The sequence below is a fragment of the Pangasianodon hypophthalmus genome, chromosome 12, assembly GCF_027358585.1.
Source record: "Pangasianodon hypophthalmus isolate fPanHyp1 chromosome 12, fPanHyp1.pri, whole genome shotgun sequence".
In the NCBI taxonomy this organism is placed as follows: domain Eukaryota; kingdom Metazoa; phylum Chordata; class Actinopteri; order Siluriformes; family Pangasiidae; genus Pangasianodon; species Pangasianodon hypophthalmus.
The window spans coordinates 19778509-19802827 of record NC_069721.1 but is presented as its reverse complement, the minus strand read 5'-3'; the positions used below and the strand labels follow the sequence as shown (position 1 = coordinate 19802827).

At 38.8% G+C, this 24319-nt stretch overlaps 3 protein-coding genes across 5 annotated transcripts in view; 2 read left to right on the top strand and 1 right to left on the bottom strand.

Annotated features, from left to right (window-relative positions):
- Window positions 1–3407, top strand: part of fdxr (ferredoxin reductase) — a 31034-nt gene extending 27627 nt beyond the window's left edge. The window contains exon 12 of the mRNA XM_034309278.2: window positions 1551–3407. Within this exon, the coding sequence (XP_034165169.1) occupies window positions 1551–1687 (137 nt within the window). The 3' untranslated portion in view covers window positions 1688–3407. The remainder of the gene's footprint in view (window positions 1–1550) is intronic.
- Window positions 3408–5050: 1643 nt separating this feature from the next.
- mrpl38 (mitochondrial ribosomal protein L38) lies at window positions 5051–14870 on the bottom strand. The gene is made up of 9 exons (XM_034309279.2): window positions 14738–14870; window positions 12929–13114; window positions 12628–12759; window positions 12225–12427; window positions 12044–12116; window positions 11767–11812; window positions 10168–10326; window positions 6900–7036; window positions 5051–5242 (listed from the first exon to the last, which is right to left on the bottom strand). The coding sequence occupies exons 1-9, from the start codon at window positions 14823–14825 to the stop codon at window positions 5106–5108; spliced, it is 1161 nt and encodes a 386-aa protein (XP_034165170.2). The 5' UTR covers window positions 14826–14870; the 3' UTR covers window positions 5051–5105.
- A 2-nt stretch (window positions 14871–14872) lies between these two features.
- Window positions 14873–24285, top strand: trim65 (tripartite motif containing 65). Of its 3 annotated transcripts, none has more exons than XM_034309275.2 (7): window positions 14873–14971; window positions 15557–16007; window positions 16330–16425; window positions 18280–18510; window positions 20235–20403; window positions 20526–20615; window positions 21669–24285. In XM_034309275.2, the coding sequence occupies exons 2-7, from the start codon at window positions 15573–15575 to the stop codon at window positions 22205–22207; spliced, it is 1560 nt and encodes a 519-aa protein (XP_034165166.1). In that variant the 5' UTR covers window positions 14873–14971; window positions 15557–15572; the 3' UTR covers window positions 22208–24285. The 3 variants fall into 3 exon arrangements, with proteins under 3 accessions (XP_034165166.1, XP_034165167.1, XP_034165168.1); XM_034309276.2 differs by having other exon boundaries at window positions 14887–14975; XM_034309277.2 differs by lacking the exon at window positions 14873–14971 and adding an exon at window positions 14994–15138.
- The last annotated feature ends 34 nt before the right edge of the window (window positions 24286–24319 follow it).

The window sequence follows — 24319 nt, the reverse complement described above, 5'->3', positions numbered from 1 at the left end:
CAAGATCGTGGGTGTTATGTCATCAGTGTTTACAAAGACAGAAAAAAAGTCTCTGTAACTATTCAGGTGCTCATTGGATAACCCCTCCTGGGTATTATGGAAAAAGTCCCACACAAAACAGCTGAACTTGAATTTCTGGTCTAAGAACGTAAGCAGTGGTGGTTTGAACGTCAAACACAGGAGGCACTGTAGGAGAGATTGCTGGTGGTGAGTGCGCTTTACATTGGAGGAAGATGATAACACGATTTTGAATATGAAAACAGTCAGTCTTTGTGTCCTTGGACCAAGCACGTATCCGTCACTGACTGATGTCTTGATGACTAATGTGCTTGGCAATATTCTGCTTCCAGTCTTCCTCTAACCGAACTATTAAATGAAAATGTTCTAAACCTGTTGATGCTAGTATCACCTCCAGTGTTCTTGACAGGAGTGTTTCTCCTAGCCGATCCTGAGTCAAGAGCAAGACTGAATTGTAAAAACCTGTTTTTTTTTGTTTGTTTGTATTTTTTTCGATGAATAAGAATGTACTCTGTATATATTTTTTTTAAATATGTCTAATTATTTTACATATTATATACATGTGATCAATAGCACTAAATGATATTATCAACCAGTTTTATTTTTAATGGAAGCAAATCAAATTATTAGGATAATTCTCTTCTTGAAAATCTATACAAGAATTTTCATCGTTGCAAGAATTTGGTTCAAATGAACCATGCATTACACTGCAAAACATGAAATCTTAGTAAGTAAATAGAACTTTCCTTTATTCAAGTTATAATATCTCTTATTATGATATACAGTGCTGTGCAAAAGTCTTAGGCTCATGCAAAGAAATACTATAGAGCAAAGATGCCTTCAAAAATAATGAAATCAATTGTTTCTACATTTAAAAAAATACTATAAAGAGCAGTAAACAGTAATAAATGAAACAAAGTCAATATTTGGTGTGGCGATCCTTCGCTTTAAAAAAAAAAATAGTAGTCTCAGGTACAGTTTTTGCAGTTTTATAAGGAAATGAGCTGTAAGTTTTACTGAGCATTGCAGAAGCAGCCACAGCTCTTCTGGAGACTTTGACTGTCACACTAAAACCCAACAGCCTTCATTATGTTTTTTTTTGTCTGAAAAGTGGTCTCTTACATAATATGCTGCTTTCTTTACTGACATACAAACATTTTTCTGTAACATTTAATTTTGTGCTGGAAAACTGATCTTTGGAAATCTAAAATGTTTTTGTACTGAATCAATAATGTAGAAGTCATAAAATAAAAATCTATAACAAAGTTTGCACTAAAAAAATAGGGTGCCTAGGGCTTTTGCACAGTACTGTAATTATATAAAAAACTATGATCATAAAACTTATTTCTAGACATATATACTATCAAGCTTAACACTGTCTTATTCTATTGGCAGATAATTTTGTAGTGTCAGACTTGTCAAAATAAGGAACTGGACCATTTCATTAAAAAAAGCTGTGGGTATTTATGCCAATTTGTTTTGCAAAATCATGTCCTTTATTTGAAGTGTCTGGATGTGTCTCACATTTTCAGGAGTGAGACCAGTGTCATTCTCAGAGTGGGAGAAAATCAACTCGGAGGAGATGCGGAGAGGAGAAGCTCTGGGAAAGCCCAGAGAGAAAGTACTGGATGTGAGCGAGATGCTGGAAGTAGCCTGGTCCTCATCCTGACTGAGACATGCTTGAATGATATCATCAAATCCCAACTTGTCACACTATGTGGTGATTTGATTAATGAGGATTTTGCATCCGATTAAACAGCAGTTTGAAAGGTTCCTGACTGGACATTTACTGCTCTGGAGCTTTTTATTTGCTCAGTGTCTGGATGCAGAAAATAAGAAGAAAATAAATCATGCTGTTAATGTGTGACTATATGTGAAACCTGTACGACCAAGTTTAGAAACCATTGAGGCGCTAAACCAACCCTGTGCCAAACTATAACATCATGTGGAAAATAGTTTAAGATTGCATCAACATGGCCACCTGCTGTGAAAACCCAGATCCAAAAACACATAAAATGTCACTTGTCCTAAGAGTGAATTAAAAGGTCATTTCCAGTACATGTATGTTTCCAGGCCAAAAATATGATTAATCATTTCCCTGGTTGGCACTGAATATTGAGGAAACATTGTGGAACATGCAAGAACTTCTGTTACTGTTTCCCTTATGTCTGGGCAACTTACAACCTAAAAAGCTGTACAGTGCTTTCTTTGTTTTAACATGAGTTCTATTCGTGGCAAATTTATAAATGGGGCATTATTGAATGATTCAGAATCAAAATGTTTTTTTATTTTTAAGAAAAGAAGGCTTCAATTGAAAGGGATTTGACTTCAGTGACTGCCTTAAAGTTTAAAAAAAGTTAAGAAGTAAATTAAACAAGTACAGGAAAGGTAATAAAATGGAATGCAAAGATATACTGCATATATATAAAGATAAATATATACATTATCTACTTTATATATGGTAAACTGAAGGGTAAAGTAACTTTTAGCTGTAGATGGTGATTGCCAGATGAGGACAACATTCTTAAACAGACATTATAAAATAATGTTGTTGTTATTCTTCAGCTGCTCTTGTTAGGGGTCGCCACAGCCGATCATTGGTCTGCATATTTGATTTGACTTTTTACACTGGACGCAACCCTCCCAAATTTTGTCCTGGCTTGGGACTGGCACTGGGAGTGTGTTCCCTGGCCAGAAAATTCCCTGACTCGGCGGTGAAGGCGCCAAGGCCTAACCACTAGTCCTCCAGGGACCCAGATTATAAAGTAGTTTGAGGTGAGAAAAAAAAGTCATTGAAAAAAGGCATAATGAATACATAATATATAGAAAGTATTGGAACTGCAAGGTCAGTCTAACAGGGCACACATGGGCAACAAGAAACACCTGTCTATCACATGTTCCAATATTTTTGATCACTTGAAAAGTGGGTGGTGTGCCACCAAAGGTGCCATGTTCTAAGTTGTTTAACACATCTGGATGTGAAAATCAGGAAATGAATGTTGAAATTCTGAGCTATCATCTCGTATTCCTTGTTTGATCTCAAACCCAAATGTCTTCAGTGTATAGCAAAAATAAAAGAATTGCCCTTGCTGTTCCAATACTTTTGGCGGGGCCTGTAAATTCTGAAACGATTCTTCATTATTAGGAATTTTAGTGAAATGTTTTCCACAAGGCCATGGTTTATGGCTATTCAGGTATTAATTTATTTGTCTTGTCATAATGCCCTATTTACAGATTTTTGTCACAGATGGACAACTGTAAAACCTCAGATGTGGTCCGCATTTTAGTATGCATATTGAAGCCTTGCAGTTAATACATTAAGTAATTAATGTCATTATTTTTATGCATGTTAAAAGAATAATATCTAATAATAAATGTCTAATAACAAAGGTATGTCTTATTTATGTGAATCAAATTTCTGATTGATGTCAATCTGTATATATTTATAGGAATGGCTGGTTTTGGGGTGGGTTTATGGTTGCAGTGTGGGTAGTTATTCACAGATGTTCTCTTATTCAGTTAACTGTCAAATAGAAATGTTGGCTAATAATAATAATAATAATAATAATAATTCTGCAGGATGGGAGCCTAAATTAACAATAACAAAACTGTGAAGCTGATATTATGTCATGTCTATAGTTCAGAGGCTAAACTCAGCGAGTCACCTTCGTGCTCTCCACTGTCCACTTCCATTTACCAATTTCACTTTTGCTATAAACAGTGAGAGAGTAAGTGATCTGGAATTTCCACTGCAAACTGCATTCTCACAAACCAAGAGGCATCTGGCTGTCTGGGATTTCCACTTTGTAAGCTCTTCACTGAGATCTGGAATTTCCAGGAATTCTTATCTTTTTAACCACCTGGGCAGAGGGTCTGAGTTCTGTCTCCACCATCTGTGCATGGAGCTCGCATGTTCTTTGACAACTGACATTTCCAAATTGTCCGTAGTGTGTGAATGGGGGTGTGTGTGTGTGCACGATTGTGCCCTGCGATGGGTTGGCACCCCCTACAGGGTGTTCCCTGCCTTGGCTTCAGGCTCCCCCACAATCCTATGTAGGATAAGTGGTACAGAAAATGGATGAATGGAAAAGTGTCCCTGTGTATCTGATTTCATCCTGTATTGGCCTCATAGCTTGAGTGCTAATGATTCTGCCAAGGCATTTGAATCATAGCACATTGCTAAGCATTGAGACAATTGGGACATGTTTTCTACTTTATTTCCTTTACCCTAAATCTTTTTTAGTTTCTGAATAGCTTATGAGTTACACTTGCAATGTAACACAACCTGCTCTGGTATTTGACCTGAGGCTTGTGGTACGACTGGAGAGTTAGGGTATTCCCTGACTTGAAGATTTCAAAATTGTTTTACTGAGAGTTTTATTTCTGGAACATTGGAACATTGGAAATGTTCCAGTCGTCTAGACCATGGCCTTGGCTTATTTTATTTTTTAAAGGATTGAGGCAGAAGTACCCACAAGGGCTCTATTTTATGCTGGTTATTGATTTGCCGCCAGTCTCTGTTTTTTGTATTGTGAATAATGACACTGTGGCTAAAATGTGGTCAATCTAGGTTTAAAGGAATTTATTAGAACAAAGTTTACTTTCTAACTGAGTCAACTATATGTGAAGTGGTCATGTGAAGTGGTCATGTGATCCAGCCACATACCAAAATACATTATACCAGAGCACGGTTTAATTCTTCATTCTGAAGATGTGGATTAATTTTCTCTAACGCCAGCTCAGACTGTAGTTCCAGCTCAAATGACAGGTTAATATTAATGCACTTGTTATAATGCATTAACGTTTCTATAGTAACAAATCATTCACAGGGATGTATAGCAGATGACTGGTCATAATCTAAGCCTAATCATAAATGGAATAAACATTGCCGTTATTTCACACACACAAAAAAAAAAGGTAACATTGTTGACTGTTATTTCACAGTATATCTGTATTTATTTATTATTAAAGGTCTAAAGTTTCATGCTTGGAAACTGCTACCTGCATTGTGGAATTAAACATTTTGCTTGGATGTAAATAAATTTTTATTAGAAATTTCTACAATAACAAATGTACAGATTGTTTTTTTAGTAAATGCCATATGTGTGTTCTTTTCCGCCTCTGTAGCGGTCCAGGTATCGAAGCGGCTGACCATGAGGGTATTTTTTCTGGGGTGGATGATACACCGGTGGTCGGTCGTACTCAAACACTGGCTCTCTCATATCTGTGGAGAAGGAACAGCATTTAAAAACGAAAAAACATACATATGTTACAAAGAATTCATTTGGCTATTAGGCAGCTTCCAGAATATCCATAAACTCTTGAATGAAGCCTCTTTAACACTGCCCTCTGTTGAGCTACACATGCTACTTCTGAGATGCCAGTGATCCTGACCCCTTCTGCTCCCCGGACCTGCCTGACCCATCCTGATGCCCTACTTCTGGTTGGAGTTCTCATCGGTTGAGTTCGCTTGCTGCTGCTGGGGGTGGCCCCATATGGACAGCCTGAAGAACCGTTTGGATTGCTGGGGATGGTGCCACCTGGGGGCTGTGGAGATGGCTTGGGGATCACATATGGGGAGCTGTACTGTAATGGCTTGGGACTGCGATTGCTGTGGTGGCTTTGGGGCTGCGGTTGCCACGAGTACCTTCGTACTCAGGACTCCATCAGTGGACAGTGGATAGATTTTAACCAACCGCACTTCTTGCGAAATCTGTGATGAATTTATTGGTTGCACAATTGCACTATTTGTCCATATAGTACACAATAACAGAAGGGATTTATTTATAATTGCACTATGGGGTTCCCTTTTGAGCCTGGTTCCTCTCAAGGTTTGAATAGAATGGAAGCACTCCAGATGGTGAATGGGCAAAAATGGCTTTGAAAACCTTAATAAAACTATTCATCGTTAACTGGCTGGAAATGCCACATGGAAAAGAAACTATACATAAACACTCTCAGCACAAAGTAGAAACAGCACCCTGAATAAGGGCATATACTGTAGCCAAGCTGGCTGAGCTTCAGTGCTCACACTGACTGGGATAGAACCCAATGTGTGGTTTGTAGGTTTTAAGTTTAATTTTTTCAAAATCCACAGGCCACTTTTGAAAGAACTTAAGTTTTTAGATGAAAACAGAGACTTGCTACATTCACATCAAGCCAAGTCTGTTCCCTGTTTTTTAGTTCTTCCACAATAAATCTATTGTACTCTGTCAAATCCAGCAGTTTCAAACTTTTTACTATTGTATAAGAAGACAGTAAGACATGAGAGGGTGGGTATTACCGTGATCATTATGGGTAAGGGTATTCTTAGGCACAGTGCGATTATTTGCAATAAAACATCTCCACCCAATGTAGTCTGTTAAGAGTAATCTTTGGTTGCCAAGTAACATAACTGACAAAGATTAGAGTACTCTATGGCCAGAACAATGGCTTAAGTGGAATGCTTTCATTGGTTTAAAACCTTCATACATTACTCAGTTATTGTGATGCAGCTACAGGTGTGTGCATATTGAGGCTCTGAAACTATCCATTTCATAATCTGCACTCATCCACGAACTGATGTGAAAAATGACAAGGTTTTGGGCATGAACATTACTGCAACATCCCTGGAATCATTTGTTTAGATTTCTTTGACTGATAGTTGCTTAATCTGAAATGTGGTAGCCCAAAAATATTCAGAAGATGTTGGTTAGCACATTATGTTTTCAGACATCATGTTCAGGACAACATGAAACCTTTTTAAACTAATTTACCCATGAAAAATGTGACCATTTCCTGATAAGAAGTCCATTTCCTTGAAAAATAGCAGAGAGTTGGTTACATAAACACTGTACATGTGGGCTAATGTGCGTGTAGTTAAAAAAAAAAAAAAACCTTACTGAACAATGTGTGGAAAGTACTGGTGACAGAGTTGTCCCACTGGCTTTGAAAGAAAGCCAGTCCAGCAGGAGTAATTAGATCTTCATGTTTCCTGTAGAAGTCCAGTGTCTTAAAACTTCGCTGCTGCAGACTGTAACTATATGTACACACACACACACACACACACACACACACACACACACACAATGCTGTCAGGTAATCGCCAAATGTTGTCCAATTTAATCACAGTGTACATACAAGATAAACATTCTGATGACAGTAAACTTATAACAGTAAACTTCAGCCTTGTGCGTATGTATCATTTCTGGGAAATTAATCTGAAGAGAGAATCAGAATCTCAGACTGGATAAAGTTACAATGGCAGACGATTTACCACATTCTTTTAAGATAGTAAGACTGTAGGCTGTTTACCACATTCTTTTAAGATAGTAAGACTGTAGGCTGTTTACCACATTCTTTTAAGATAGTAAGACTGTAGGCTGTTTACCACATTCTTTTAAGATAGTAAGACTGTAGGCTGTTTACCACATTCTTTTAAGATAGTAAGACTGTAGGCTGTTTACCACATTCTTTTAAGATAGTAAGACTGTAGGCTGTTTACCACATTCTTTTAAAATCTCAGTCTGACTTGGTGCAAGGTAATATACAAGGCAATATGCACAAGAAGGCCAAAGTACACCCAAATCTACATATTCTGTCTCCACATATCTGGATTCCTGCTATAATGACTTTTTTTAAGTAGTAGATTTTCTGCTATCCAACCACTAAATTTTACATTTAAAAAAAAAAAAAAAAAAAACAAAAAAAAAAAAACAAGAGACTGTCACATTAGTTAACTGAAAGGGTGGAGGTTATTTGATTTCAAAAACTGCTGCGATTCCAAGTTATTTAGTGTAAGCATGAGACACAGTGATTTTGCAAACCTTTACCAGAAACCTTTATCATGTTAAAAAAAAAAAAAGGAAAATAAAAAATAAATAAACAACAAGGGGTCATTATGTGTGGCTAAATCTTGCTCTGTGCTATACAACAGGGGGCTAGGCAGGGCCTGGGAAACCATTTGAGATTTGTTCTAATTAGAAGGAGATAGTGGATTTCTCAGGAAAGAAATATAAACTCAAGATGAATAACAATACGAAAATTACTCTGAGTAAGTAAATAAAGCAATAAAGGTCACTGGAAAACAGGACTTCCGAAAAGGGAAAGAAACTATGGTCACTACACTACTGAAGGCAATTCTGGTCCAGGGATATTAATCAGGATGTTTCTGTGATAACTGTGATTGTGGACTTTTTGGTTGGCATATTTTTAGCATTTCCTGTACATCCTGCATCTGCTCGCATGGTACGTGGTCAAGAACTGAATTAAGCATGTGTATGCTATTTAGGCATGGCTTGTGTGATGGATGAGACCGCGCCCAAATCCGGAACTGAGCCGCAATGTCTGGTGGAAACATGCTATTTGTATTACTTTTTGTTATATATATAAAGATTATATATACAGTCAGGTCCATAAATATTGGGACAGTGACACAGTTTTGGGAATTTTGCCTCTGTACACCACCACAGTGGATTTGAAATGAAGCAGTCAAGATGTGACTGAAGCGTCGACTTTCAGCTTTAATTCAAGGGGTTTAACAATAATATTGCATTAACCGTTTAGGAATTACAGTCATTTTTTACAGAGTTCCTCCATTTTCACAGGCTCAAAAGTAATGGGACAAACTAATATAATCATAAATATTAGGATTATTTTTATTACTTGGAGGTAAATCCTTTGCAGTCAATGACTACCTGAAGTCTGGACCCCATGGACATCACCAAATGCTGAGTTTCCTCCCTTGAGATGATTTGCCAGGTCTTTACTGCGGCCATCTTCAGTTGCTGCTTGTTTGTGGGTCATTCTGCCTTCAGATTTGTCTTCAGTAAGTGAAAAGCAGCTCAGTTGGGTTGAGGTCAGGTGACTGACTCGGCCGTTTAAGAACATTTAATTTCCAAGCTCTTGGGCTGCTTTCACAGTATGTTTTGGGTTGTTATGCATCTGTACTGTGAAGCGCTGTCCTATCAGTTTTGCAGCATTTGACTGAATCTGAGCAGAAAGTATAGCTCTGTACACTTCAGAATTCATCCTGCTACTTCTATCAACAGTCACATTATCAATAAACCCCAGTGACCCAGTTCCATTGGCAGCCAAACATGCCCATGCCATAACACTGCCTCCACATGTTTGACGGATGATGTGGTATGCTTTGGATCATGAGCCCTTCCTTTCCTTCTCCATACTTTTCTCTTCCCATCATTCTGGTACAAGTTAATCTTGCATCAGAACTGGTCAGGCTTTTTTTAGAGGTTTTTTAACAAAGTCTAATCTGGCCTTTGTGTTCTTGAGTGTTACCAGCGGTTTGCATCTTGAGGTAAACCGTCTGTATTTACATTCATGAAGGTGGCTCTTGATTGTAGACTTTGACAATGATAGGCCTACCTCCTCCAGAGTGTTCCTGACTTGGCTAGATGTTGTGAAGGGGTTGTTCTTCAATAAGAAAAGAATTCTGCAATCATCCACTTTAGTTGTTTTCTGTGGTCTCCCAGGCCTTTTGGTGTTGCTGAGCTCGCCAGTGCATTCCTTCTTTTTAAGAATGTACCAAATTGTTGATTTGGCCACTCCTAAAGTTTCTGGTATCTCTCTAATAGGTCTGTTTTGGTTTTTCAGCCTAATGATGGCCTCCTTCACTTGCATCAACACCTCTTTGGACGGCATATTGAGAGTTCCCATGAACAGCTACCAAATGCAAATTCAACACTTGGAATCAGGTCCAGACCTTTTATCTCCTTAATTTATCATGATATAAGGAGGAAACAGGCCACAGCTGGCCATGAAACTGCTTATCAGTCAATTGTCCCATTACTTTTGAGCCTGTGAAAATGGAGGAACTCTGTAAAAAATGACTGTAATTCCTAAACGGTTAATGCAATATTTTTGTTAAACCCCTTGAATTAAAGCTGAAAGTCTATGCTTCAGTCACATCTTGACTGCTTCATTTCAAATCCACTGTGGTGGTGTACAGAGGCAAAATTACCAAAACTGTGTCACTGTCCCAATATTTATGGACCTGACTGTATATATATATATATATATATATGAGAGAGAGAGAGAGAGAGAGAGACAGAAAGAGAGAGAGATACATACATGTGATATATAGATAGAATTATATAATTGATGGTGGTGTGTGCTCTCTGTGTGACCGCATTAAAATCCCCCACAGCTTACCAGGGATTTGGTCTGACATCACTGCTGAAGTCAACAACAGCATCTTGCTTGAACAGGACAAAGACGTATCTGTGAAATCCTGTTCCCTTGGCAGGAAATGGAGTCATGTAATGAGAGATCTCATTACCAGAACATACAGCATTTCCAGGAATATTACCACTGCATAAATGGAAAGTTGTTTACATTATCATCATCATTGGCTACAAACAGACACAGCCCTAGAGGCATGTTTCTGCCATTACTAGGGACAGTCAAAAACACAAAGTTTAATATGTAATGCAAAATTATTTGAATAAATGTATTCAAATAAACAAAATATTGATTGAGGCCACATTGAAAATCTGGGATTTTTTTTTTTTTTTTTTAAATTGGAAATGAACAGTTGAGTTTTACAATTCTGAACAATTTAATACAAAAAGGTTAATGTTCAATATCCTGAATATTTACAATTTTGCACTATTTCTAGGTCCCTGTTTAAATGTAAGCAAATTTGTGATATTGACCATGTTAACTGCTTTGCACAGAAGGTCAGATTTTCCCCGTTCTTCTTTTGAAGCATGTGTTCAGACGACACACAGATGGCTTTGATCTAAAATGGATCATAAGGTTTTGCACAAACTTGTGGTGTCCATGCTAGCTCGAGTGTACACTGTCATTAAAGCAAAAAGGAGACATACCAAATACAAACAAAATAAAGAAACTCTGAGATTCATGTAAATATTTAAAAGATTCTACTTTTCACTCAAGTTGTTGTCAATAATAATAATAATAATAATATTTGTAATAATAATTGTTGTATTAAATTAGAAGAGAATGCAAAATAGAAGCATTTTCACTAGTGCTCTTAGGCTTTTGGACTCCACTGTAGATTTTGTAAGAGGCACATGCAGTCAGTACTGCCACCAAGTGTCCTAATGCTGGGTATCCATCAGAAACATGGTTCTCAAACCGGGATCTTTGCAGAATAGCCTGGGGGTCCACAGATTCTTTTTTATTATTATACTGTTACTGTGGTGGAAATTACAGCCCATCATTTATTATATTTATTGTTGAGTTCTTAGAGTTATTAGCCTGTTTGACTGGCCACTTGTACTGAATAGGTTTAATCCAAACCTCAAGAAATTAAAAAAAAAAAAAAAAAAAAAAAAAGCTTATAGTAATAGAGTGATAGTATAGAGTAAGCTTATAAATAATGCCAATTTAAATACAATGGCAGTTTGAAATAACTTTCCAATAAATATCCATAGCCAGTATTAAATATTATTGTACTCATTTAAATAATATGTCTAATAGTTAAATAGTTTGATTATGTAAAATAAGACTGTACTGAGGGTCTGTAGATGTTTTAACAGTTACAAGAGAATCCTTGCTTTAGAAATTACACTTATGCTCAACACTACATTATGAAAAGTCACGCTCTCTTCTCTCTTCGCACAGTTTCTATGGTCTTTAAAAGTATCACTGTAGTTCGAATGTGAACATGTTTTTACATTTCTCTCCTGTGTTGGCCAGAGCGTCACATTCTTACACAATCATGGCAGCTTCACTGGCTACCTGGCCTCTAGCATCTATGGCTAGAATTAGAGTTTGAATACTCACACCAGCCAATGCACATATTCCTGCTCACCATCCTGCAAATGTTCATCTGGGAAAACACAGATAAGCAAATAATTCATCTGTGAAAGTTAAGGAAGTTATTTGCCATTTTAACAACCATGTAAAACAACTAAACACGCCAGCAACCCAAATCCCCTTCCTCCGTTAAGACTATAACCACCTGGGCTGGTAAAATGCAAAGAGAAACCTTAAAAGAAGAAATTAGCCAGATCTACACTATGGACATTACAAATCTCAGTTTCATTTAACTAATTTTTACCGGGGCTTGTTAGCAGCAATGTCCAAAGAGAATTCTCTTCTGCCTCGAAGCTAATGTGAGGTGCTGCAGAAGCCTGGAACACAAATTAAACAAATCAGCGGCTTTTTTTTTTTTTTTTTTTAAAACAGCAACTTGAAGATTACTGCATGGGAGAAACAGCACCTTGTTTAGGTAGCCTCACCTGAGTAGGTGATAAATGATTGCCATAATGCACCATGGCACTGCTGTCGTCTCCATATGCCACCCTCAGCATTACCCTTGGAACAAAATAGGCCATGGGGAAAAGGTCTCTGTATATTCCATAGTGCTCTGCCAGCCTCTGTATGTGGTAAGGGCCATTTGTTTTCTCCCATTCCTGCTTCACTTCGTCCAAAGGAATGCGAACTAGAATGCAAAAGGGGAGAAGCACTCAAGGTCATGATGAGCATGTGACATTAATAATAATAATAATAATAATTAAAATAATAATGTTGGACTTTATAATCTATCTATACTCTCCCTGACATTATTCAAGATCAAGTCATAATCTTCAAATCTATCATAGGTAAATCAGTAATACGTAATAAGAAATAAGTAATGCGTACATGTGCGTAGACGAGCGTCTCTCTCCAGCTCTGGGTTCTTTTTGTTTTCCTTCATCACCTTTCTTCTTTCCCGAGCTTCCTTTAACCTGGAGGGTCGGCAATGAGGCAAGCCGATGTCCACCGGCTTAAAGTCTATTGATTAGACAAGTTATATTTCACTATGAGCAAAAAATTAAGTGAAATAACTAATCAAACATGTGTTTTAGGACAGTAACCCCAGAAACAGCTTGGTTCACACAAGCAGCAAAGTATCTTACATATAAGACCATATGACTTAGCGTTCTCATAATAGGAATAATACCTTTGTCAGATTTCTGTTCCACATGTTTCCTGTAGGTCTTCCACCAGACTTCTTCATTATTGGCCTCTTCTGCAATTCTGAGATAGCGCGTGTAACTGCAGTATTTCTCCAGAGCATCCAGGTTCTTCCAGTCTATGTCTTCATTTGGCATTGGACCAAGTGGTGCAGTCCGGCGACATAATACAGCTGCAAGGTGACAGGAAAACAAGCAGGAACATGGATAAAATGTGTAGATGTAAAACATCTGGCAGTCTCCTGTAGAAAGCGTGGTGTTCAAAACCACCTTACCATACACTACTGTACAGTAATAAATAAAGTACAATATAAAATAGCAGGGTATCATGCAGACAGCTGTAATCCTTCATTACGTTCAATTCACCCACGTCTGACATCATCCATCTATTCATTTGCCGTACCGCTTATCTTACACATGGTCACGGGGGAGCCTGGAGCCTATCCCAGGGACCTCGGGGCAAGAGGTGGGGGACACCCTGGATGGGTGCCAATCACACACACACTCACACACCACAGAGAATTTAGAAATGCCAATCAGCCTACAACACACAGCCTACAACTTGGACTGCAAAAGGAAAGCCCCGAAGCACGGGGAGAACATGCAAACTCTGCACGATTCGAACCCTCAACCCTGGAGGTGCAAATTAAATTAAATCAGTAAATTTATCCCTAATGAGCAAGCCAGGGGTGTTGGTGGAAAGGAAAAACTCCCTGAGACGATATGAGGAAGAAACCTTGAGTAGAACCAGACTCAGAAGGGAACCCATCCTCATCTGGGTGCTAACAGATATTTAATTATAATACAGTTATAAATAATTCCCTTCTCTAACTGTGTACTACATGGACAAATAGTGCAATTGCACAACCTGTAAATTCATCCCTGTTTTCACATGAAGTCTGGTCTGTTGAATCTATCCACTGTCCACTGATGGAATGCTGAGTGCAAAACTGCTCGCGGCATCCGCAGCCCCAAAGCCAGCACAGCAACCACAGTCACAACTCCCCATATGAGATGCCCAAGCCATCTCCACGGCCCCCAAGAGGCACTTGCATGTTCTCTCTGTGTCTGAGAGAGGTTTCTCTGTGTTCTCCAGTTTCATTCCAAAAACATGCCAGTAGGTGGACTGGCTAAGACAAGTTTGGGCTGGAGTCTCATCCCAGGTTTTCCAGAAGAGGCTCCAGATCCACCACACCCCTGATCAGGAAAAAGCAGTTACTGAAAGTGGGCAAGTGAGTGAGTGAGTGAGCTCCAAAGAGGTCAGCAAAAAAATGTTTGTTTTTTTTTGCTTTGGACAGCACCTTGTGGCTACTTGACCTTGAAATTAAAGGTGTATTGTTGTGATCATTGATCTGTCTACTAAACAATATATTGTCTAGCAAGTCAGGATTCAAGCCCAAGCTCATCTATGAATGCAAATAATGCAGCATAATGAATGAAACGTGTATATGAATTAAATTAATTACCAGCAGCTACACAAATGGTGGTACACACATGAACATGGGGCATCAAGCTATGGAAATGTTACACTAGGGATCAAAAAGGATCCAAATGAATTTATAGTCACTGACATAGCAGAAGAAAAGAAGAGACTCTTCTTTTTGGTAGACAGTAAAAATACACATTAAAACTCTTATGTGCACTCTATCAACCCAACAGCATCATCAGTTAGGTGCAATGTGACATTAGTACCAGGCTAAAGAGAAAGAAATATATGACATTAACAGACAATACACAAGTGACTAAAACTCAAAAAAGAAACACGGCTAAAAGTAAAGACAAAAACCATCACTGACCTGCTGTTTTAAAATGTCTCGCATTATTTCTGACCCCTAAATCCGTCCCGATGCGCACCAACCTCGCTACCGTCCTCTGCAGCGCCATCTTGAAATACGCTGAAAAAGAGTGACGTATACACACATAAGTAGGCTATTTCTGCGTACTACGTCACAGACTGTCCAGCTGCGAGGTTTTGCATAGCAAACCTTCGAATTGGTTAGCTAGCATCGCTTCACTCTTAGCAAAGCGCAGTAAGTACGTATGTTTTTAGTTTGTAAAAATAAAAAAACATTGACAGTAGGTGAGCTATTGCGTTGAAGTCATTGCGTTGTGCAACATTTTCATTAACTGACAAATGTGGGGGAAAAATCAGCATACTAGCATTTAGGTTGCTGTTAGCTTGCTAGCTGTCAAAACGGTGGGTGTTTTTTAAGGGCAAGTTAGATGTCTAGGTTTCTAATTAATAAATTAATGATAATTATAGTGACACCTTTAATTACCATTAATACTGTGATATGGTTTTCATTGAAATTTTCATTTATGGATGTAACAACTTATTTATTTGGTCTGTGCATCACTTCCGGTCACTATAATGCAGTATAGATGTGCCAGTGTTCTAGTGTTGTAAATAAATAAATATATATCTTAATTTTAAATACTTTTCTGCGGTAATCCTTAAAAAATATACCACTGTAGTTGTCCTTACTGTATTACTGATCACACCTCTGTGGTGCCTGCTTCTGACTTGTTGCTATAACTAACATATCAGAGTAATCTTGTGGATTTCCTCAAGTGCATTTGGCTAGTCTGCAACCTCATCTTCATTTCACTGACAGGTAGACAGATCTGGTCATGGAGGAGCACAGTCTGACCTGCACCATCTGTTTGGAGCGTTTCAAATACCCAGTGACTATCCCTTGTGGCCACACCTTCTGCAAGGATTGCATATCCAAACACTGGGATCAGATGGAGCGAGGTGGACCTCAGAATACATTCAACTGCCCAATATGCAAAGAGACGTTCTCCCCAAGACCCACCCTGAATCGGAACGTTTCTCTGTCCGTCTTGAGCGAAGTGGCCGCCAACAGCTCAGCAGAGAGGGCTGCAGGTGCGGCGTGTAGAATAGACCGAGTCGAAGACGGCTCTGAGGAGCTCTGTCCTCGGCATCAAAAGCCTCTTATCTACTACTGCAGGAGCGATTGTATGTGTGTGTGCTGTGTGTGCTCTGTGAAAGAGTGCAAAGATCATGACAAGGTGCTGGTGGAAGAGGAAAGGAGTAACAGAGAAGTAAGAACACCTCCATCAACTTTTATTTCTAGTAATGCAGTAATATGCTGGACTTTGTTTTTGTAATGTTTTTGGAAGTTGAACATTGCTGGCTGGCAACAAAGCCTTGAAACATCAGAAGAATAAATGATGTCTGAGCCATATTAAAAAGGCATTTTTTCCTCCAGCTTCCTAGTGTTGAGTCTACATTCCCTATCTAATAAACTGTAACTACCAAGTATTTAAATATCTGTTAAATATCCCAGTATATCATTGTAGTATATCAAACTGTAATTGTTGAGTGTATCATCTAGAATTCTTACAGTGTTATGTTGATTGATAGGAGGGACTGAAGAAGAAGGGCATGGAGATTGGAAAATGCATAGAGGATACAGAGAAGAACATTCTGATGCTCTCAGAAAATATCACTGAAGCTAAGGTACGAAAGAATACCGCCTCATGAGATGTTATTTTACAAAGATAGTATTTACTAAAATTAAAACTTAGTCCCCTCATTACTGTTATAATAAGCTCCACTTCTCTGGAAAGGCTTTCCACTAGATTTTGGAGTGTGGCTGTGGCGATTATAGTCAAAAATATGTGGACACCTGATCATCACTCCCGTATGTGCTTATTGAACATCCCATTTCAAAACCATGGGCATTAGGATGGCGTTAGCCCCCCCTTTGCTGCTATAAATCCTCCACTCTTCTGAGAAGGCTTTCTACTAGATTTTAAAATGTGACTGTGGGGATTTGTGTTCATTCAGCCACAAGAGCATTAGTGAGGTCAGACGCTGATGTTGAGTGAGGAGGCCTGGGGTGCGGTCAGTGTTCCAGTTCATCCTGGAGGTGTTCAGTGGGTTTGAGTTCAGGACTTGAGTGCAGGACACTCAAGTTCTTCCACTCCAACCTTTGCAAACCATGTCTTCATAGAGCTCGCTTTGTTTACAGGGGCCCTGTCATGCTGGAACAGGTTTGGGCGTCTTAGTTCCAGTGAAGGGAACTCTTAATGCTACAGCATGCAAGATTTTTTTAGAGCACTTTATTGAGCACTTCCCACTTTGTGGCAACAGTTCGGGGAAGAACCACATGTGGGAGTAATAATCAGGTGTCCACATATGTTTGGCCATATACTGTATAATAATCATATAACTTTAATCATAGGAAAATTCTGCTTCACAATATTAACATGCAGTATACTGACTGATTGCTTAAACATTTTTCTGGTCCTGTAACAGCAGCAGATCTCCTCAGCTCTGCCCCTTTTCCCTAAAAGGCATCTCATGACATGATAAGTTATAGATGTATAATTTGAACAGAGAATGGATATGTTTTAATGCAACTTAGGCAACAGAAAGCTTTTAATTATTGCAAATTGCTCCTTAAACTACAGGGTGTCCCAAAAGTCTCCTGTGTATTCCTGCACCACATTGGTCAGTGGATGTTTGGGGACGTCCAGCCTTTTTCAGTTTGTTAATAATTTTGCAACAGTGGTGTGTGTGATGTGCTTGCCATGTTTCCTGTTAAAATCCAACCTTGCTGCAGCTTCCCGATCCTGCCATGAGAATAATTTCAATACGTTCTTCTTTTGTCAAAGGCACTCTTAAAGGCTATCTGAAAAATTATATAATATAAACTAAGTATGAAAAATTTTGGAAGACCTCTTGCTAAAAAGTGTTAATTTCCCCTCTGTATGGAGACTTTTGGGACACCCTGTAATAAATAATTGCATGATATAAAAATGGTGTAAAATCAATTATACATTTATAAATCACTTTTGTATCGACATGTTTTGTTCACTGATTAGCAAAATAAAGGAAACATTGAGGCAGGTCATCTCTTTTGATTTGATATACTGTTTTGTTTTTTAATACCCGATATAGTATCACGTCTTCTCAGGTAACAATAAACAATAGATGCACAAACGCTATTCACATTCTTGGGGATAGTTCTGATGGCAGGTGCTAACAATTTTACGTAAATCATGGATTTTAAGTTTTATCTTGTTACACTCATGTCAAATTTATCTGAATATAATCTTATCAAAATTTACAAATATTAAAAAATATACAAAGCGTAAATTCATAATTACATAACGTTTTTATGTGGTTAACATTAATCTACACTTAATGTTTTTTTGAAATTTTTTTAGTAAATTCTAAATATTATTAAGCATTTTAACTGGATTGTTTTAAGCCAAGTAGAACATTACAGTGATTTTTAAATGTAAAATGATACCCTGAAGTGTTCTGCCTTTGGCACTTTTCTCAGCACTCCTGTAACTGTCACAGGTGTCACTGCAGCAGACGTCTCAGTGGGTGAGCGCCAAGTTCTCACAGCTGCTGAAGGTGCTGATGGAGAAACAGGAAGTGACGCAGAGTTTCGTGGAGCAGCAGCAGGCCAGCACTGTATCTCAGGCTGAGACTCGGCTCAGCAACCTGCAGGAGAAACTTAAGCAGCTCAGAGAGCTACAGGAGCAGATCAGCAGCCTCAGTGCCCTCCCCGACTGCCAGCTCATTCAGGTTGAAACAACTCAAATAGCATAGCACATAGGTGCAATTTTTGCAAAAAAAAAAAAAAAATGAGACTGATGTGCATTGAAGGCCATAGATGGGGATATGGGTGTCTTTTAGTCTATATATAACCCTAGACACCTTACATTATTTAGTCAAGTCAAGTAGGTTTTTATTGCTATCCTTCTATATAGCTTATGTATACACCGGAATGAAATCTTGTTTCCCCAGGACCATGGTGCAACACATAACAATACAGTAGTACAGTACACAAGACGACATAAAGTGCAAATACACAACAGTCTGAGACGAGTGCAGGACAATAAGTACACAACAGCATACGGAGAACAATAAATACACAGAACAATGAACACACAGCACAACAGATACACAAGGATGACAGAACAGTGTTGTGCAGGAGCGCTATTGCAACAGTGGACTGTAAACTATTGTGTAGTGTAATAAATGGAGCAGCAAAAAGAGTCTCAAATAAAAACACATCTAATGCAGCTTTGTAAAGTGCATATGTTGAGTCATGGTGGTTTAGGTGTTTATTCCAAGTAAGTGTAGGAAGGCAGCAGTGTTGAGTAATCTGACTGCCTCAGTGAAAAACTGTTGCAGAGTCTGCTGGTGGTGGCACAGATGCTGGACCTTCTGCCAGATGGCAGGAGGGTGAAGCGCCCATGAGACGGGCGGGAGGGGTCGTCCACAATGCTGGTGGCTTTGCGGATGCAGTGGTTATTGTACAAGGCGATGATGGTGGGTAGAGAGACCCCTGATATTTTCAGCTGCCCGCCATTATTCACTGTAAGGTCCCTCTGTAGTAGGCGGTGAGGATTGGAGAAGGGAGTTGGATCTCTTCAGCCTCCACAGGAAGTGGAGGCGCTGCTGGGCCTTCTTGGCTAGGCAGGTGGTGTTGAGAGTCCAGAAGAGGTCCTCTGTCATGTGCACACCCAGAAACGTGGAGCTTTTGACTCTCTCTACAGTTGTTCCGTTTATGGGCAGTGGTGACTGATCCAGTCGGGTCCTCCTGCCTCCTGAAGTCAACAATCATCTCTTTGGTCTTATCAACATTGAGATAGATAGATTGTTGTCTCTACACCATCTGCGAGCTGCTCCACCACCTCCCTATACACTGACTCATCATTGTTGCCGATAAGGCCCACATCTGTAGTGTCATCAGTAAACTTGATGATGTGATTTGAACTATACATTGCAGCACAGTCATGAGTCAGCAGTGTAAACAGCAGTGGACTGAGCGTGCAGCCCTGGGGAGTGCCGGTGTTCAGTCTGGAGGTGCTGGAGGTGGTGTTGCCGATCCTGATGGACTGGGATCTCCCAGTAAAAAAGTCCAGGATCCAGTGGCAGAGGGAGGTGTTCAAACGCAGCAGGCTCAGCTTTTCTGTCAGTTGTTTTGAGAAGATTGTACTGAACTGAAGTCTATGAACCTATGTAGTTGTTCTTTTTGCCCAGGTGAATCAGAGAATGGTGGATGGCAGCATATATGGTGTCCTCTGTTAGCGGTTAGGAAGGTAGGCATGCTGGAATGGGTCCAGTGTGGAGGGAAGACAGCTTTTTATGTGTTTCATGACTAGCTGCTTGAAGCACTTCATGATGATAGGTGTGAATACAATGGGTCTGTAGTCATTCAGGCAGGACACAGATGATATTAAAGCACTTTAGGTGATGTGTTGGCTTATTCATGATGTTATGTGTGCGGTGTGTGTGAACAGGACTCCAGGCTGGTGGAGGTCCCTCAGATGGGTTCAGTTCCTGTAGATGTCAGTGTAAACCTTCAGGAGAAGCTCAATCCCGTCACAGACGTTCTGTCTCGCATCTCAAAGCTGGTGTGTGAGGATCTGGATAAAGCTGTGTATGCAGCTGTGAGCCACCACAAAGAAGGTTAGGACACTTCTAAATTTGCAAATAGCATTTTTTTGTATGTATGTGATAAATAAACATGTCTTTTTTTTTTTTTTTTTTAGTTCTTTTCATATGCACTTATACATGTTCTTTTTGCACAGGCTCTCCTCAAGACAAGAGACCAATGCTTGCTGTTGTGCCAAGTCCAGCCACTCCACCTTATCCAGCAGGAAAGGAAGGCCTCATTCAATGTAAAAAAAAAAAAAAAAAAAAAAAAAAAACTCATATCTGCCCTTTTACACAGCATTAATTTGACAGATTTACATTAATATAAAAAAGGGACCCCCATCTGTTTTCTATAAAGGGTTATATAGTGGCCTGTGGGTATAAACTCTAAATCCTCTACTCATGTATTTTAAATGTACCTAGGCTTGTCACTTGGTAAGTCGTTTATTATGAAAAGTAAACAGTCCATTAAACTGACACACTAGCTAATTAGTAAAAACATTAGAGCTCTGTCCCAAATTGTATACTATTAAAGTAAGTAAAGATTGTTATTTCATATAGTCTATTGTTTACAGTCATTTTATTTGGCCTGAGACTAATCTAGCTAGAAAAAATTTCTAATAATATCATTGTTATCTCAAACTACTAAAGACAGTCACATCGAGTACAACGAAATCTGTTTGATCGGCTATTTTATGTGTCTTCGGATAAATCCAAAAACACAGAAAAAGTTAATCGCACTATGAAGCTCCTTTATTGGTGCTACTCTTTTAGTATTTACTGGGAACTCCTACTTCCATACCTTTATTTAATGAGAAATGAACACAGGTATTTAATTAGGTAATGGATTCTTATTAGTAACTTTACTGTGCTGTACTGATGGAAGAACACTATAAGACTGGGTGAGGCCAGAGACACATCATAAAATCAGAAATAAAAGCAGGGATGTGAGACATAAAGCAAAAGATTTTTTAATATATGTTTTTGTAATATATTTATTCTTTACATTAGTTAAATAAAATAAATATTCTTTTTCACTGGGTATCAAAATCTACATCGTATTGGCAGCGTTTTAATTAAAATAGGAATGGTAATTATTTTGATCTTTTATGATCATGTATCATTGAATCATGGGTAATGTTTTAAAATGAAATTTAAAAAAAAATCACAGGAGTATGTAAAAGGTGCCTGCATTTTATTTAGTTTACAAGTTTTCATTATATACTGTAACACCAGTGTTAAAATGACAATGTAAAATTTTTAAAAAATGTCCTAATATGTACATTCTCTCGTCACAGACCGTTGTTCATTGACCTTTGACCCTCGCACAGCCAACGCTCACCTCATGCTTTCTCAGAACAACCAGCGGGCGGAGCACCTGATCTCAGGGCCTCATCCAGTGCCAGCTGACGAGGCACGCTTTGACCACACCTGGCAAGTGTTGTGCTTTGAGAATTTCACACACGGTCGCCACTACTGGGAGCTGGAGGTGTCCAAACCGTGGGCGTATGTAGGTGTGACGTACCCCGGCATCCCGCGCAAGGAGAAAGGCAGGACGTCCATGCTGGGAATGAATGAGCTGTCATGGAGCCTGCAGCTGAATGAGCGCCAGCTCACCGCTTGGCACGGTAGCCATGGAGAGCCTGTAACAGGCGAGCTGCAGTTAAACAAACGGCCTCTGCGCATTGGCATGCTGCTGGACTATGACGAAGGCACTCTGGCTTATTATGGGGAGAACCAGGTGAGGCTGCACGCCTTCCACTGCGTCTTTTCCCATGAGCTCTATCCTGCCTGCTGGATCGGGGAGGGGGTCAGTGTCACTCTCTGCCCAATGTGAACAACTTTTCAAAACAAAGGGTGCGGAACTGAAGTTCATAAAACACCGTGATTCAGCTCATAAAACACGTTCTAACTGAAGCAAATGCAGCAAATGAACAAGCACACAATAGGGACACTTAGAGTAGGAAAGTAGTTCCAGGCCTCCAAGAACTATTGTGGAGATCCTCACCACTAACAAATGCTTTCAGCAAAAGCCACTTCCTGAAACCTAGACTTTTAATAGAAAAACTGTGCTCAAAGACTATTACAGAACACCCAAACACCAGATGTTCCAGCACAAGTTACACTTTTTATTTAATAATGTGAACAAACTTATTCACTAATATAATTTTTTTTTTGATGTTAGATTTGTGTACACTGAAAATCAAGTTAACCTTTATGTTGCAATTCATGCACTTTGTGGCTACTGCTAATGTTTGGTACTACAAAGCCAGCCATGGCGTCACAATACGGCACGCTTTTCTACCCAAACAACTTTACCTGAAAATGGTGTTTTCACAGACAGACAAGTGGTCAGTGAAGTTAAGATCAATCTCTTTCCACTCCTTTAGCTCTACTATATCATAGAGCTGCACAATTCTTCATGAGTGACAGCTCAGTCTGCAGTCTGAGTTAATGATTTACTGCATATTTGTACTGTAATATCCAAAATCTTGAGCAGAAATAAAACTTTAACATTTCTTAGAGTGCCAAGAGCTCAATGTGTACTCACAGGTTTAAGAGGTTAAATAATTAGTCACTGGTTTTGTTTCTGCCAAGAGCAAGTCAAGCCACATATGAATGAAAATCCAGATCATTCATTCATTTCACACATTTACTCGTTTGTCTAGTAATCTGGAATTTATTCTTCTGTACATAACATTAAACATTTAGGACAACTTCGTTCCTTCTCGCTATACGCAGGTGTAAAGGGTCACTTTAAGATTCACTCACAGTTTTCTCATGTTGTAGCTCCTCTTTTTCATCTGTAGACTCTTTGTTCTTCAGGTGCATGAATGTGGTCGTGCGGTACAATGTCTATGACGTCGCTGACAATGGTCACGGTGAATAACCTGTACAATATATCTAAAACTTAAATGGTTTTGAGCTTTTTAAGTTTGACGTACTACAAGTTACACTCTGCGAGAAAAAGAAACACTACAGTGGCAAACTTTAGGACACTCTCACTAATAGCTCGTTTGCAAATTCTGTCACTATCCTTGTTCATCTTCTGGTTGTAGATTTGTTTTACTTCGAAGACTGAGCATTCCAGTAGTCATTTAACTTTTTTGAGCCACTTTAAATGGTGACAACACTGAAGCACATATTTCCAGTATCATTTAAAAAAAGAGGTTGAATCTGGTTTTAAAGACACTTTTTTTTTTTTTTTTTTTTTTTTTTTTTTTTTTTTTATTTGGTTAGAGTGAGCTTTGCCAATAATTTTTGTTCAGGACTGTTGCGTGCTTTTCCATGCATAGATGGTTTGTATCCTCAAATTAATACAGACTGCTTTAATGAGTCCCTGTGTCTTTTTACACATGGTGTAAAAAAAAAAAAAAAAGTCTGTCCTTTCTACTTGTGGTGTTATGTACTCAACCAGTAACCAAGTTTAATATGGTGGTGGTTTCTGAGTCAGTCTCTCCTGTGCTTGTCACATTGCTGCCTAGATTGGGTCATCTGCTTGTGCAGTACATATAAATAGTGTTTTATTTCAGCCCAGCATATTTACATTACTGTCCTTCTGTGAAGGGATTTTTTTTGTCTTTTTTTAAATGGACTGAATGTGAAGCACATTGATTATGTACTATATTAAATTAACCCTTGCCTTTTTATTGTGACTATTAAAATGTGGATGGGCTTTGAACTGCAAACAACATGGGCTGAGTGTAGATATGTAAAAGATTGTGAATCTTTGGGATCAAATCTATTTGCAGCATCTGCTGCAAAGAAATGGTGACATTAGGAGAAGCGCACACACATCCAGAAAGTGATAAATGCACTCCACTTATACATGATGTGCCATGATGTGAAACCCATCTGATCCAGTGACATTCTTCCTAATGTAAAACTGGGCCAAGAACATAAACCATATCGCCTGTTTTTGCCAATCCAGCGATTAGATCTATCAATT

Bases quoted from the DNA above. Each gene is read 5' to 3' on its own strand.
- mrpl38 (XM_034309279.2), bottom strand. From the start codon at position 14,825: ATGGCGCTGCAGAGGACGGTAGCGAGGTTGGTGCGCATCGGGACGGAT. The intron at 13,115-14,737 runs GTCAGTGATGGT...GTCACCTTGCAG, and splicing joins GAGACATTTTAAAACAGCAG to CTGTATTATGTCGCCGGACT. The intron at 7,037-10,167 runs GTAAGCTGTGGG...GTGTACATATAG, and splicing joins GATGTCAGACCAAATCCCTG to TTACAGTCTGCAGCAGCGAA.
- trim65 (XM_034309275.2), top strand. From the start codon at position 15,573: ATGGAGGAGCACAGTCTGACCTGCACCATCTGTTTGGAGCGTTTCAAA. The intron at 16,008-16,329 runs GTAAGAACACCT...GTTGATTGATAG, and splicing joins AGGAAAGGAGTAACAGAGAA to GAGGGACTGAAGAAGAAGGG. The intron at 20,616-21,668 runs GTAAAAAAAAAA...CTCTCGTCACAG, and splicing joins AAAGGAAGGCCTCATTCAAT to ACCGTTGTTCATTGACCTTT.